Consider the following 15,178-nt stretch of genomic DNA (forward strand, 5'->3'; position numbering starts at 1 on the left):
TTCCAATTACGCAAATGTCAGGATTGTGGATGTTTTAAGCTTTTCCAGTGAAATTTCTGGGTCCTTGAGAAAGTTTATTCTTGGAGGATCTTGTAATTCCCCTTATAATGTTTCCTTGGTTCCTATTACCTAATAGGTGGCAAAATGCCTAGCATTAGAAAGTGAAGGTATTTTGAACCTCACCTGACAGGCATATACAGTTCCTTGAAGTTGGGAAAGTTGAGAAGTGGCCTGAAGCCAGCACAGTGGTACACACCTGTAAATCCCAGCCATTCTGGGGTTGAGGCATGAGGTTGATAAATTCAAGGTCAGCCTCTGTAACAGCAAGACCCCATCTAGGGCTAGGGATGTAGCTGAGTAGTAGAGTAGTGCCCCTGGCTTTAATCCCTCCCAAGTGCAAAAATTGACCTGAATTGACTCAAAAGGACTGGCAGCTCATAATTGATTTTTTAGAGATTTGATTGAAGTGTGAGAAGAACCTACTTTAGAACAGTTTTGACATTTGTAAATAAAGTGACTACTAGCAAAGTATGGAGCCAATTAGCATAAAAGAAAAGAAAGATGTTTATTTGCATTTCAACAATTCCCAAGCCACAAAATTGAGTCAAATGTAGCCTTGATGCTTTTTTTTTTTTTTTTTTTTTTTTTAACTAAATAAATGGTTTAATGGTTGGGTGTGGTAAACCCTGTAAGCCTCTGATCCCAGCTACTCCAGAAGTTGAGGAAGGATCACATGTTCCAGGCCAGCCTGGGTGATTCAGTTTGAATCCCTTAAAATTTTAAAAAAAGGAGGGCTGGGGATATAGCTCAGTGGTAGAGCACTTGCATGCATGCAGGAGGTCCTGGGTTAGATCTCCAGCACTGCCCCTCCACCAAAAAAAAGTATCATTGAAAATAATGCCATATTACAGTTTAATTAGCATATTTGTTCTACATAGACTCTAAAGCAATGGGGTGTCAAAACTAGTGGAATCTGATTATTACCGAAGGGTGATTGAGGCTCTCACACCTATTTTCATCGATGCTATTGAGGAATCCTGCATTCACATTAGGATATTTATACTGTTCTCTGGGCTACGTTGATAGGAATAAAGTTACATATTCTATTTCAATTTTTTTTTTTAAATGGCATTAAGGATTGAGCCCAGGCTCTCCTTGCACATGCCAGGCAAGTGTTTGCCACCAAGCTCTATCTCTAGTCCTTTTCAAATTTTATTTTGATATAGGATCTCCCTAAATTGCTGAGGCTGGCCTTTCTCAGCTCCAGAGTAGCTGGGATTACAAACGTGCATCACCATGCCCAGCTGTTTATTCAAATTGTATTGAATATTGCCCAGCTGCCCTCCAGAAAACTGCGAACACACCAGTTTCTCTGATTAATACCTGGCTAATGTTTTTAAGTAATCTTTGCTAATCTGATAAGTGAAATATCATTTAATAATATTTAATTTGCATTTCTTTGATTCAGGGTGACTTTTTCATGTTTATTGGGCATTAATATGTACTTTATGATTTGCCTACTCATACTCCAGTTTTTCTTTAAAGTGTTAGCATTTCTCTTAATCCATATGAGTGCTTTATTAATAAGGAAGCTATTTTTGGCATACATTACAAACATTGTGTTTCATAAGGTTTTAATTTTATAATTTTAATCTATTGGAAACATTCTGGTAAAAGTTGTAAAGATCCATCAGTTGGTCAGTTGATAAAATTGCTTATCTTTTTTTAGAAGAGAAGAACTTTCTGATCTGTTTTGTTTGAGTGTGTTTGATTCATAAAGGTTCACCCATTAGCCTTTAGTAAAGATGTTTAATATAAACATCCATGAGTTCTATAGGCTAGAAAGAGGGAAATAAGCCTTTGTAGTGGTACTGGGACAGGAAACAACTGTATCAGGTGACTTAAAAGAATAGAACCTTGTGAGAAGAAATGAGTTGAACAAATGAATTGATTATAAGAAGCTCCCTCAGCTCCAGTGTTAGTCATTGGGAGTGGGTAAAGCTTTCTCCCAGGTTTGTTGGGGATTTAAGAAAAAGGTTCATGATGGACTTTTCTGCTGTACTTTTGGAAAAGGTTCAAAGTGCAACACTTGGGGTTGAGGTCTTAGTCCCAGAGATAGCCCTGGTCCTGAAGACAGTACTTGCTGCAGCAAAAAGAAGAGGAAACTAGGGGTCAACTTTACAAGAGATCCAGAGGCTGGCTTACCTAAGGTCCCATGGTGGGTTTAAGTAGCTCTCCACCATTCTGCCTTGATTTCACTGAAAGGGCACAGGTAAAATGAAACAAGCAGAACTAGGAAAAGTAGGAATAATAAGTGATAGTTGTGAACATTTTGGAGGCCCTTTTATATTGGTGTTTACCAGTATTTTTTGTGTCAGCATCTATAAAACTATGTTGACTTGTTTTGAAGGCTCCTTATAATTCTCATTAGTGTATTCACCATCTAGAGTTGTACTATCCAAGCAGTAGCCACTAGCCACATATAGTTGTTTGATTATAATCAAAATGGGCTGGGGATATAGCTTAGTTGGTAGAGTGCTTGCCTTGCATGCACAAGGTCCTGGGTTCAATCCTCAGTACCCCCCCCCAAAAAAAAAATCAGTTCTTAAGTCACACTAGACAGTTCAGGTGGTTAACAGTCAACGTAGCTAGTGTATACTGTATGGACCATGTTGGCAAAAAAAAAAAAAAAACATTTCCAACTGATATAGAGGATAAAGCCTGGTGGTGTTTTATAAATAGTAGGCGCTTGAATGATCCTTTGGACTCAAATTCCTACTGAGAGTTTGGTTTCCACTCCTTTCCCCCTTTTCCCTTTCTTATTAGCATAGCCAAGACAGTTGTCAGGAACTCAGGTCGGGAATTCTAGGTCCACATGTAACCTTAAGGCTTTGAAGAAAACTGGCAGGACCACCCTCTAGCTGCAGCCAGAACTGATGCTACCAAGGATTATGACAACTGGAGTAAGAGCTGGGTAAATGGGGCATGCTGTGCTGATTAAGGACACAGACTTTTCAGGCTTGGAGCCTTACCATTTAGAGAATGAGGGAGTCACACCCCATCTTTAACTGATCTAGAGTCAGCTTTTCACCACAGGAGAAGTTGAGTGGGTGAAGGGAACTTGACATGAAAACAGAAAGTGAGATGTGCTGAGGCTCCAGTTCTTCAAATTGGTCAGCGAGAGGAACCTCATGTGAAGGGAGATCATCAATATTGGAGGGTAAGTAGCCCTCTTGGCTGGGAAGGTAGTCCCCTGGGAGAACTGTCAAAGGGCTGGTTATTTTTCCTGCCTTTGAGCCAGTGTCCTTGCTCTCCAGCACCTTATACAGATCCACTAGCTGTCTTGTCTCAGCTTTGAGAGCTCTGGAAGGTAAAGGGCTAGAGGCACTGTACACTGTGTCTTCCTTAGAGGTAAAGTAACCTTGGACTCCTTGTCCCCTTACTGGCCACTTGAGGCAATGGGGGTGTCTGAAGACTGGAGTCATTTGATGGAGAACTTCATTGATGACCAGCGGCTCAGGCTCTTCAGGAGTGGACCAGAACATCTGGAGCTTGTCCAAGGGCAGCTGTGTCTTCTCCTGGGAGAAGGAATGAAGAAGCAGCTCTTATTGCTATATAGGGTTCTCAGAGGCCTCACAACCTGGACTGCCTCAGCCCCAAGTGGAACACTGTAGACCCTTAATTTTCAGAGGTAAGGAAAGCAAAGCAGTTAACATTGGTCAGGTAGGCAGGAGCCAGGGACTTCTCCCTCAACCTCCAGTGAATGAGTTACTACCTGGATCAGCCTTCAGCCTGGCTGTTTCTTCTAATGGGAATTGAGCTATCCTACCTGTTTTCCTCCAGGGCCAGTGAGTACAAAGGAAAGGTTGAGCCTATTTTCTGTCAAGGGGTTGTGACTGAAGTGATGCTAGAGCTGAGTTCTGAGAGATGTGGAGTATGTCCCAAGGATGAAGTGGTGGGCAAAGAGGACTGACATATTCTGGAACCTGCTAGTTATTTCTTCTTATTGGAAAACTGAGGCTTTGGAAATAGGAGAGGGTTACATCATGGAGGACTTTGTAAGGGATGCTTAAAGGGTTTGGTCTTTGATGGAACTACTGAAAGCAGTTAACATTGGTCAGGCAAGATAATATCCTTGTCAGATCTGCTTTCAAGAAAGACCACTTGAATAGCTCTTCTGGAAGTTTTCTGTTCTTTTTTCCTTTAGCTAATTTTTTTTTTTTGTAACAGATAAAAATTAGCAAACAATTTTCATAAGTAATTATGAATTTCTCTTTCTAAGTATCCTGTTGGTTACTAGCTCTTCAGTGTCATATCTCTTTCCTTTCTGAACTCTCTGCCCATTCCTGAATCCAAGTCCTAGGCACTTCACAAATATTTCTTTTACCAGGCTTTATTTGAACTCTCTTTACATCCTAAAAAGTATCCTACACATGAACTGCCCAATTTTTCTAAAGCAGAGTTCCAATTATTTACATATACACACTTCAGCCTAACCATGAGTTCCTGCTTCTTCCTCTGCTTCTCCCTGTTTCCCTTCTCAGGCTGCTCCTTCAGCCATGGTCCAGACTTACTTAAGACATTCTTGTAGTGCTACCAAGACACTTCGCCCTGCTAATATTTGCTCCGCTGTGCTCTCTTGGCCCTTTCCCTTTCCATGAAACCCTATTGGCCATTCCTTTTATAGGATTCCTACATGAGTGAGGAAACCACAAGTTAGTTTCTTGACACATGATGCTTTGTACTACCACTTTTTTCTTCCTCCTTTTACATGTCTGCAAGCGTTTTGCTGATAGGGACCATGTATTAAAGGAGGAGTAGAATGACAAAAAATAAAAATAGCCTTGGGACAGGGCAAACCCTGAGGACTAGTCCCAACTCCAACAACTGTCCTGGATAAACTTGATCAACCTGTCTGGGCCTCAGTTTTCTCATTTGTCAAATGACAAATTGTGTAAGAGAATACAATTTATCTATTGGCCTCTGATGTTGCCACCTTTGCCTTGTGCTTGGCAAAGATCAAGAAAGTGAGTGATGGGGCTGTTAGGTTTCCATGAAGGTCCCTCACAAGAGCTAGAAGAGGCACGTGTGTGTTTCTTTTAGAAGTCTCCTCTGCTCACTACCCAAACTGGCCTTGGAATGTTGATCTGGCTTGGAACATAGCTGGCAGCTGTGGGAAGCAGAGCTGCCAAAGTGCTGCTACCACAGATGTGGGAGAGATTAGGCAGGGTGTGGAAAGGGCTGGTTGTTTTCACAAGGTGAGGTGTTCATTTTGCCTCCATTAAATCCTTGGCAATACTCAGAGAAGTTGCTCCTCAGAGCTTTCACAGAGTAGGCCCTTGGGCCAAGCCGTGGAGGGGAAGGCCTCTTTAAGCCTTCATTGGTCCAGGAACCTCATGGATACTATTTTAAGCTTTTACAAGCTGGATACCATCCCAATGATCCCTTTTATAATTTGGCCTTTTCCTTCAGAGCTTTAAGGCACATGATTTTTTTCACTCACATAAGAACTGGTAGGGGGATGTGAGGCCTGAGAGCTCAAAGCACATTTTGTGGAAGTGAAAAACACTCCCTTGTATTTCTGTAGTCTGCCTTCAGCAGGCACCAGGAGGGCAATATGACTCCTTAAAAATAGTCTACCCACTTCAAGGGTCAAGCCATATGGCATTCTGAGGCTGCTTCAAGGTTTTCCTCTTGGATGCCATGTTTAAGCTACCTAAAGTTTTAAAAGTTTCTAATTTCATTTTTTTTTTTTTTTTTTTTTTTTTTTTTAGGCAGGGGGTACTAGGGATTGAATTCAGGGGCACTCAACCACTGAGCCACATCTCCAGCCCTATTTTGTATTCTACTTAAAAATGGGGTCTCACTAAGTTGCTAAGTGCCTCACCAATGCTAAGGCTGGTTTTGAACTCACAATTTTCCTGTCTCAGCCTACCCAGCCACTGGGATTATAGGCATGCACCACTGCGCCCAGCTTCACTGGTTATTTTTGCAAATAAATATATGAGCATAGTTTTCTAAAACTTTTTTTTTTAGGTTCAAAAGGAATATTTAATGAAAATAAAATGGCCCTCATACTTCCAACATTCTCCCCTAGATGCAACTGCCATTATTGGTTTCCTATATATTATATATAGGCTTCCAGAAATATTCTATATACCTATTGCAGGCATATAGGTATGTATAAAAATTTCCTTCCTTTCATACAGATTAGAACTCACTTTAGACCACTGTTTTTGCTTTCAAGGATGTCAAAGAATTTTAGACACACATATCCTTTTTTTTTGCTTTTACTTATAATGCTGCAATGAGTGGACTTATGCTACACAACTTTGGGCATTTGTATCCTTTCTTTACCTTCTTCCTACTTTACTTTCTCTAACACTGTACACATTTTTCTTAGCATTTGTTATAAGCTTATGACTCTGTATCCCCTATATTACCTGTGCATAGGCAGGCAGAGGTCCTGATGCTAAAGCTACAGTTTGAAGGCAGTTGTCTGCAACTGACCCAGAGCTACTTCCCCTATGCTGTTTTAGGCTTTTAACACCTTGAAATCTCAGCATTGGAAGAGAATTTCAACTTCATCTGTTTCAACTCCTGGCACTTGAATCCCTGTAACACCAGCAGGGACATCCTTCTAAGGCCTCATGGCTATAGAGTGTTTCCATGGGTCATCGCAAGATTGCCACCAAGTGAGGGCTAGTCTGCTCAGCTCAGAGGTTTGGGCCAATAGAAACACTCCCCTCACCCTATGCTTAAAGCTCTGTTGGGATGTACAGTGTGATGGTGGACAGCACATATTGCTTGTATGTGAATCTAGTATCATCCTCTATTAGCTAACTAGTATTGCCTAGTTACTTGATTCTTTCTCTGTGCCTCATTTTCCTCATTTGAAAAATGAGGATAATAATAGCACAACCTCTTTTTATTTATTTATTTTTTAATAGTACTAGGGATTGAACCTGGGGGTACTGTACCACTGAGCTACATCCCCAATTTATTTTATTATTTTATTTTGGGACAGGTCTCACTAAGTTGCTGAGGCTGATCTCAAACTTGATATTTTCCTTCCTTAGTCTCCCAAGTAGAGATTACAGTCATGGGCTACTGAGCCCAGTTTAGCACAACCTCTTAAAACTCTATGTGGATTAAATGTTAATGTATACAATGTTTTAAAAGTGCCTGTCTTGGGAGGCTTAGGCAGGAGGATCACAAATTCAAAACCAGCCACAGCAACTTAGTGAGGCTATAAGCAACTTAGATAATAATAATAATAATAATAATAATTTAAAAAGTGCCTGGCACATAGAAAGTAATATATAAATATATATTATATAAATTCATGTAAGTAAATTCTATATACAGTATGCTTACATATTATGTAGTATACTATATGTAGTATACAGTATTCATATTTAGATATTATATATAATGTATATAATATATAAATTATATATTATTAGAAATACACATTGAATATGTTATAGAAATTCATATATATGATATAGAAATACATATGAAATGTTTATTGCTATTATATATTGTTATAGTAGAATAAATATATGTGCTATATAGTATACATTTTTAAAATATATATTATATATAATGTATAAATAAATGATATATACTATACTATATATAAATACACTGAATATATAACATAGTATAATTATATATGGTACATTATATTTATAAATGTTTGTATACATATTTCTATCATTATCACTGTTGTGACTTAACAGGGACAAATCCTTTGATAGAGAGGAGTCATAAAATATGTGTTTTCCCAGGAGGAGAGTAAATGATCTTTGCTTTGTATGACCTTTGTGCTTCACATTATTTAGTCCTCTCAACAGTATACAAAGGAGGTATTGTTTATTCCTATTGTACAGAGGATGAAGCTAGGCTGGGATAGTAGAGTAACTTGTCCAAGAGTCTCACACATTGTAGTGGCAGAAGCTGACCTCTGGCCAGATTCCAAAGGCACTAAACTGCAGTGACTTGAATTCCTAAAGCAGAGATAGCTGGGATCAGCTCCTTCCCAAAGCAGAGTCTGGTAGTAATGGGCTTCTGGCTGAGGAAGGGTATGGATGACAGAAGGCGGCACTGGCTTATTAAAGAAAAGAATCTTGGAGAAGATGGGCTTAAGTAAGGTCTGAGAAGGGTCGAGTCTGGGACTGTCAATACCCTGGGCAATGGGAAGGATATTGGCATGTTCCTTCCCTCACCTATTGCTCCTCTTAAATGCACAGTCTTGCTCCATAATACAGATGCCTTCTATTTCCAGGCCTTCCACTAACAATGGCCCATCCTGCCCTGTGAGCTGTTCTCACCTCCTTTTACTGAGCAACAGTGGCAGCTCCCTTCACTGCCCTTGGCCCTCTCACCTGCCAGCTGAGCAACCTCTCCTTTAAAACCATTTCTTTGCACAATGGAATAGCTTACTGGCTTCCTGCCAAAACCAAAATAGTATTGTTTTTATTTATCTGTTCTATGTTCAGTCAGGATTGGGAAAGTCAAAAGCTTCAATTATCTTGAATTTGGATGAGTCAGTGCTCAGACTAGTATTCAGCAAATGGAAAAAAATATATTTCTTTTTTCTTTTGAAATAAGATGAGTTGAGGAAGGGAATGTAAGACCTATAGAGGAATAGAACACTATGGTTCTTTTAGTGTTTTGTTGCATAGGTTGCTCTTCAGTTCAGGAAGAAAACAGACATAACAGTGGTAACTCGGCTTGAGTGACACCAGCTTACCCATAGGATCTCAGAGTTCCTTGTAACTACAATAGGAAACTTAGATGTGGTCATCACTAGCAACCCATTGACTGACTACTGAGACTTTATACCTTACCTCCATGATGGGGTATTTCTTGGCCCAAGTGCTGTTTGCTGGGTCTGGAATGTCTCTGCTACACCACTGAGGTTTGAGTAATGAAAGGAGAACAAATGCCCTATAGATGAGAAAACAATGACATTTGGTTAAGCACATACAATGGCAAGGAAACACAGGTTTCCAGTGTAGTGGTTTTGGTGTGGGGGTTGCTTTAGTATGCAAAGAGTAAAATATAAACCCTCAAGGACAAAGATAATGGAGTAGTTTCCTGTGAAATTCAGATCGATGATAAAGAGTCACCATACAGCCACTTAGGGGTTGCTAAATAAACTATGAAATTTTTCCTCAATGTGATTTTTAGCAATCTCTCACTATCCAGTCATGTATGTATTCAACAAACATTGAATAAGCTCCTAAATATGTGATCATCATAGTGCTTCATGCTGGGGATAGAACAGCAAGTAAGGGTACCTGATCCTGTATCCTTTGGGAACTTATTATTGAGCTAATCAAATATTTACAAAGAATTTAAGATGATTAATAAATTACTACACTAAAAGTTAAAAAAAATACTCAGGATACAATAAGGTATAAATAGCTTGAACTTAAGTATGTTAGCAATGTTTGTACTTGGTGATCAGAAGAAATACAGGTCTTTAATGATATGGAAGGAAAAAAAACTCCAAAAAAAACTTATAATTGCATGTGACTTAAATATTTTGCCTATTTTTTGAAAAATTTAAGACCAGTATGAAACATTTTCAAAGATATAGCTTTAATGAATTTGACAAAGAAAGGTCTCTATAATTTTTTATTATAAAGTGAGAGATATTGTCATGTGACACAAAGAAAAGTGTTTTTCTCCAAAGAAATATGATCACTGGTATCTGTAGTCTGGTATAGAGGTGACTGAGGGCAATAGCCAAGGAATGGTTGGCCAATAAGATGGAAGAAAATTAGGTTCCCAAGTGACTGGAACAGAGCTGGCTGCCAGCCTGGATGATTTTCCTAAGAACTGGTATATGGAAGGAATAATTAAAATTAAAACACTGTAGTTGAGTTTTCCTGATTTTTTTAAAACAGCAGTTTAGCCTTCACCCTGATATCTACTATTTCCATGAAGAGCCTATATGTGATCCTAGTTGATTTTTGCGTTAAATTTTTTCAAAGTATACCTAAGAGAGCACTGCTTTGACATATTTATCACACATTAGATCTTCAATAAACTAAAGCCTTCCAGAGAAGTTCAATGGCTAGCACAATGATGTTGAGCTAGTTTTAGTTTGACTATTTCTATTTCTATTTCTTTACTTGGGATTTGAAGAAAGCTTTGTATCAAACAACAAACTAAATATTTTTCTTTCAAAATAATGTATGTTTACTAAAGGAATTTCAGAAATTAGAGTTAAATAAAAAAAACAAAACTAAAATTACCTTTGATTTTATTCTCAGATACAACCTCTGTTAATATTGTGTTATATATCTTTGGGGTAGAACATTAATTGCCTCCCACCATCTATTTTCCCCTATCTCCTAGGAAGAGTACCCTCATTTAATGGGCTAGCAGTACACCCAACTTAAAGACCACTTTCTAGTTATGATGCCAACTACTGGACCATGAGGTGAACTTGAGGATGGAAGTTACATCAGGACAGTGTAGCAGAAAAACAGAAGATGGCTAGGTCCCTGGTGACTGGAGCCACCATATTAGCCCTTTACTTAAGCTTATTTCTTTAACCTGGGGGAGAAAGTGTGTGTATGTGATACTGGGAATTGAACCCAATGGTGCTCTACCACTGAACTATGCACCCAGTCCATTTTATTTATTTATTTATTTAAAAACAGGGTCTTAATGAGTTTCCCAGGCTGGTCTTGAATTTGTAATCTTTTTGACTTGGCCTCCTAAGTAATTGGGATTACAGGCATGTGTCATCATGCCCTGCATATTTTGACTTTTATATTATGTATGACCAAGTTATATATCTTTCATATGTATGTGTGTATGTATGCACTATTTCTAAGAAATTAATATATGTATATTTGTCTTGCAAACTGCTTTAAAAAGTATAATATAACAAATAGCATTTAATTTTCTTCTATATCATCTTTTTTTTTTTTTTTAAATATGGGATCTTGGTATGTTACTCAGGCTGGTCTATCTGTGGGCTCAAATGATTCTCCCATTTCAGCCTCCAGAGTAGCTGGGACTACAGGTGTGTGCCACCATGCTCAGCTTCTAAATCATCTGTAATGGATGCATAATATGTTATAATATGCAATATGTTGTGATTTAGTTAAACAATCCCATTAGAGTGGGAAGTTAGGTTATTTAAATATTTTATTTATGAACAATATTTCAGTAAACAATTTCCACTAACTATCTGCACATATCTATGATATATTTAAATATAAATACCTAGGTAGGAATTGCTAGGGCATAGTACACTTTTTAAAACTCAACACATACTGTTGTCTAAAAACGGTGAATTAATTTATTCTGCCACCAGCAATGTATGAGTATGTCTGTTTGCCTGACCCATAGCAGTAACAGATTTATTATTTAAAAACTACATTTACCAAATAGGTATAACCAACTCACTTTTGCCGGAAGTACCGTACTGAGAAAACACCCACCATGATGATGGCAATGCAAATGCTTGGCGTCACAAACATGTTCCAACTGGCCTTACCTGAAAAGTTAGAAAATCCTATTATGGTTATTTTCAATGAACATTTCAAAATACTGACCTATAAATAGAACTTTACTTTTTGTGTGAATTCTCTGGGCCCTACTCACAGCTCTTGGGCGATTGGGCTCAGGAACAAGGTCAAGCCATTTTTTTGCATTTGGTTAGGGAAAAAGGAGCTCCAAGTTTTAATCCAGCTCTGCTACTAACAGATGTGTGATCTGCAGACCTCAGTTACTTGATGTGTAAAATGTGAATGATGATGTCTACCTTCCAGGTGGTTATGAAGATTAGAGATGGTGTATTTAAAGCATATGGAAATATATTGAATATCCGAGGCCTTCAAGAAATGGTAGCTACTAATTTTACCAAACCATTGGATAAGCCCTCTATCTATCTGAGAATCTTTGAAATTATGCTTGTTCCTTCCTATGAAAAGAATGAGAGCATTTCACTATCTATTGAAATTATTTATTAATTCACCCAACATTTACTGAGTACTAACTACGTATCAGGCCTTAGTAGGTGCTGAGATGCAAAGATGAATAGAACATGGTCTCTGCTGTCTTACAAAGTTGTGAATACAGTACAGAAGACAGCTGTATAAACATGTAAGCCATCAACTTATAATGTCATGGGATATGTGCATTCACAGTATTCATGGGCAGTGTAGCAGAGAACAACAGAGGAAACTGCCTCACTGCGGGAGCTGAGGAGGGTTTTGAAAATGGCATGATGTCAAAAGTTTAGAATTTAGAAGATGAATAGGAATCAGCTAAGTGGACAAGTTAAGGCCAGACCAGACCAGGAAACAGGCGAAGTCTTGCAGCACTTTCAAGCAGATACAGGTAGTCTGGTCTTACTTTATCATAGGAATGATGAGATGTATCGCAAAGGATAGAGCTAGATGGCTAACAGGACCAGATAGGACCTGGTGACCAAGAAATTTGAATTCTAGCTTAATGGCTCCTAGAGAACTACTGATGAATTGCAACCAGAGATGGAATGTCAGCAAGGGGTAGGAGAAAGAAGGAGCCACAGGAGCAGAGGCAGAGTTCCCTTAGGCCATGTGCTAACAAGGCTGAATTCGGGAGTTAAGGAGGCAGCCTTTCTCTACCCAACACAATCTGCATGATCTGCCATTTCTTCATCATCTGCCTTCCTTTCTGGGCTGATGGGACAAGTTAGGAGAAACCACCAATAGAGAGATGATGGGTCTTTAGTCCACATTAATTATTCACACCTCATCATTCATAGGAGAACTAGGAAGATGAGAAGAAGGCTTGATAGTTTTCCGAAGGAGAATTTCCTGACAGAACAACAAAGTCCTGAAATGATCAACTCTATGCTGTATGTCATAAAGCAAGAACAGCTTGTTGTACGCTTAGAGTAGAAGCAAATGAGCGCTGCCAGAGAGAACAGTGTGACTTAGCAGGTGGAGAAAAACCCATGTTAGCTGGGTCACTTACTCAAACACTCAAATTTAACTGAAGGAACTAAGATCTGAGTTTCGTTTGTAGTTCTGCCACTTACCATCTCTGTGGTGTTGGATAATCTTTCTACATCTTAGTTCTCTCACTAGTACAATTCCCTCACATTTTAAAATATATTTCATATTAAGTGTTTGTAAATATGGGCCATGTATAGCCATGTAAGTTTGGTAAGAATAAATTATGTATGTATTATAATTTGAATTGTTTACCCTTAAACTTCATAGTTGAAGTCCTACCTGAAAACGTGATCTTATTTGAAAATAGAGCCACTGCAGATATTACTAGTTAAGGTAAGTACTAGAAGGGTGAGCCCTTAATCCAATGACTGGTGTCCTTATAAAAAGGAGGAAAATTGGGCACAGGGAGAATACAAGATGAAAGCAGAGATCTACAGGCCAATGAACATCAGTGATGGTCTGTAAACTCTGGTAGTTTCAGAGCTTCTGGTAAGCTCTGAAAGGCCAAGCACAGATCCCCTCCCACAGCCCCCAGATGGAACACACCCTGCTGACCCCTTGATCTTGGACTTTTTGCCTCTAGAACTGTGAGACAATACATTTCTGTTGGTTGAAGCACTCAGTTTATGGTACTTTGTTACAGTACAGCACTTTTCAGAATGACTATTACATAACAACTACCTCATATGCAAAAAGTGCTACTGTTATTGCTCATGTGACTTTCTTCCTTTGAACAGATGTTTAGTGAATATGTATTAGGGACCACTCTAGACCTTGAGTTCAGAGATAAACAGATGTCAATCCCTGCCTACTGGAAGGAGAAATCTGAGTACGGGTAAAGGGAAGGGAAGATCGAGGTGCTTTTGAGAATGCTTCCTGGAGGAGGAAATATTTCTGCTGAGTTTTGGAAAATGAATTGACACTGTCTAAGCAGACAGTGGAGGGAGAGGGCACTCCTGTTTGGAGGCAACAGCAAGTGAAAAGGTATGGCAGCAAGAAAGGAATTACAGAATTAAGGAAATTTTGATGTTTTCGATGTGGCATGCAGTGGGAGTGTACACTTGTAAGAATACAGGGTGGACTCACCATCTTTAAAGTCATCTCTTACCTCGTGGAGAAAATTCCATTTCATTTCCCTGGGAACTTTCACCAGCTGCCGTCAGAGCTGTCATCCACAGGATATATGTCACTCTGGGCTGCAGGCTGTTTATTAGATGTGAATTTTGGGAGAGGCTATAAGGAATTTCTGAAAGGCAAATGAAAGAAGAAAAGCATGTATTAAAGGAAATTGTTCAGTGTGGGCTTTCACTCATTTTTATTGTTTAATGCTTCATTTAATTTAAAAGGGAAAAATACATTGCCATTTTAAAATTGTCCTAATTCATCAGGGCTTAATATTTTAGTAGAGCCTATAATTGTTATTTATGAAAGTCTCACTCCATAGTGTACCAAACAAACTAAATATTACCTTTTCTTGTGTGGAAAATCTTACACATTTTTTTTTTTTTTGCCATTTTTTGTCTTTGAAATAATTTAGCTGTAGTAATTTTTAGTGTTTCTGGCATTTATCAGGTACATTTGAGAATTCTAAAGGAGAAAAGTAAGTATACAAATTGTTTTCAAGAAAAGGGAATTTTTAAAGCAGCTACATTTAGCAATTAATGAAATAGGTGTTGTGGGAGACCAACCTTGCATGTGACTGAGTCACACTCCCCGGCTGGGTGCTGAGGCACTCGGTCACAGAAATGTGGCAGAGCTTTCCCCACCCTTCTTGGGTTCGAGGGTCGGGGTCTAGTGCATGGGTGTGTCTTGCTACAGCCCCATGGGTGAAGCTATGCTCACCTGTTCCTTTGTAATATAACCAACTCCTTGCCCTGTTTAGGATAGAATCTTCCATGGAAGTACCTTGTGTGTGTATCCCTTTCTCTTACGGTGTCCTTGGGTGTGGCCTACCCAGGTGTCAGTCAACCTGATGACAGTGGACATCATGAAGATAGACTCAGCCCCCTGAAGATAGACTCAGCCCCCTGAAACCTGACCCCTTACCTCATTTGAATAGCTTCTCCTCAATAAGGGTCAGCGTGTGCTCTCGCTGTCTCCTCCTGTGGACCCTTAAGGTTAGAGGAGCCGTCACTGTGACCCCAAACAAAAAGGTATTTGTGTCTCTTGTGTGGTTATTTTGCGCAGCCCAGTCAGCCCAGTTC

At 39.0% G+C, this 15,178-nt stretch overlaps 1 protein-coding gene and 1 non-coding gene across 5 annotated transcripts in view; one reads left to right on the top strand and one right to left on the bottom strand.

The window, feature by feature from the left end:
• Positions 1-2,512: 2,512 nt before the first annotated feature.
• Positions 2,513-2,585, top strand: Trnaa-ugc (transfer RNA alanine (anticodon UGC)). The gene has a single exon. It is a non-coding gene; the product is annotated as a tRNA-Ala (tRNA).
• Positions 2,586-3,035: 450 nt separating this feature from the next.
• The window catches only part of Il12rb2 (interleukin 12 receptor subunit beta 2), a 71,676-nt gene continuing 59,533 nt past the window's right edge, over positions 3,036-15,178 (bottom strand). For 3 of the 4 annotated variants that reach the window (XM_076862313.2, XM_076862315.2, XM_076862312.2), the window contains 4 exons: positions 14,083-14,220; positions 11,437-11,527; positions 8,856-8,955; positions 3,036-3,578 (listed from right to left, as the gene is read on the bottom strand). In XM_076862313.2, the coding sequence (XP_076718428.2) occupies positions 3,036-3,578; positions 8,856-8,955; positions 11,437-11,527; positions 14,083-14,220 (872 nt within the window). The remainder of the gene's footprint in view (positions 3,579-8,855; positions 8,956-11,436; positions 11,528-14,082; positions 14,221-15,178) is intronic. The other variant, XM_076862314.2, reaches the window with a different exon arrangement.

The sequence above is a fragment of the Callospermophilus lateralis genome, chromosome 7 (assembly GCF_048772815.1).
Source record: "Callospermophilus lateralis isolate mCalLat2 chromosome 7, mCalLat2.hap1, whole genome shotgun sequence".
In the NCBI taxonomy this organism is placed as follows: Eukaryota; Metazoa; Chordata; class Mammalia; order Rodentia; family Sciuridae; genus Callospermophilus; species Callospermophilus lateralis.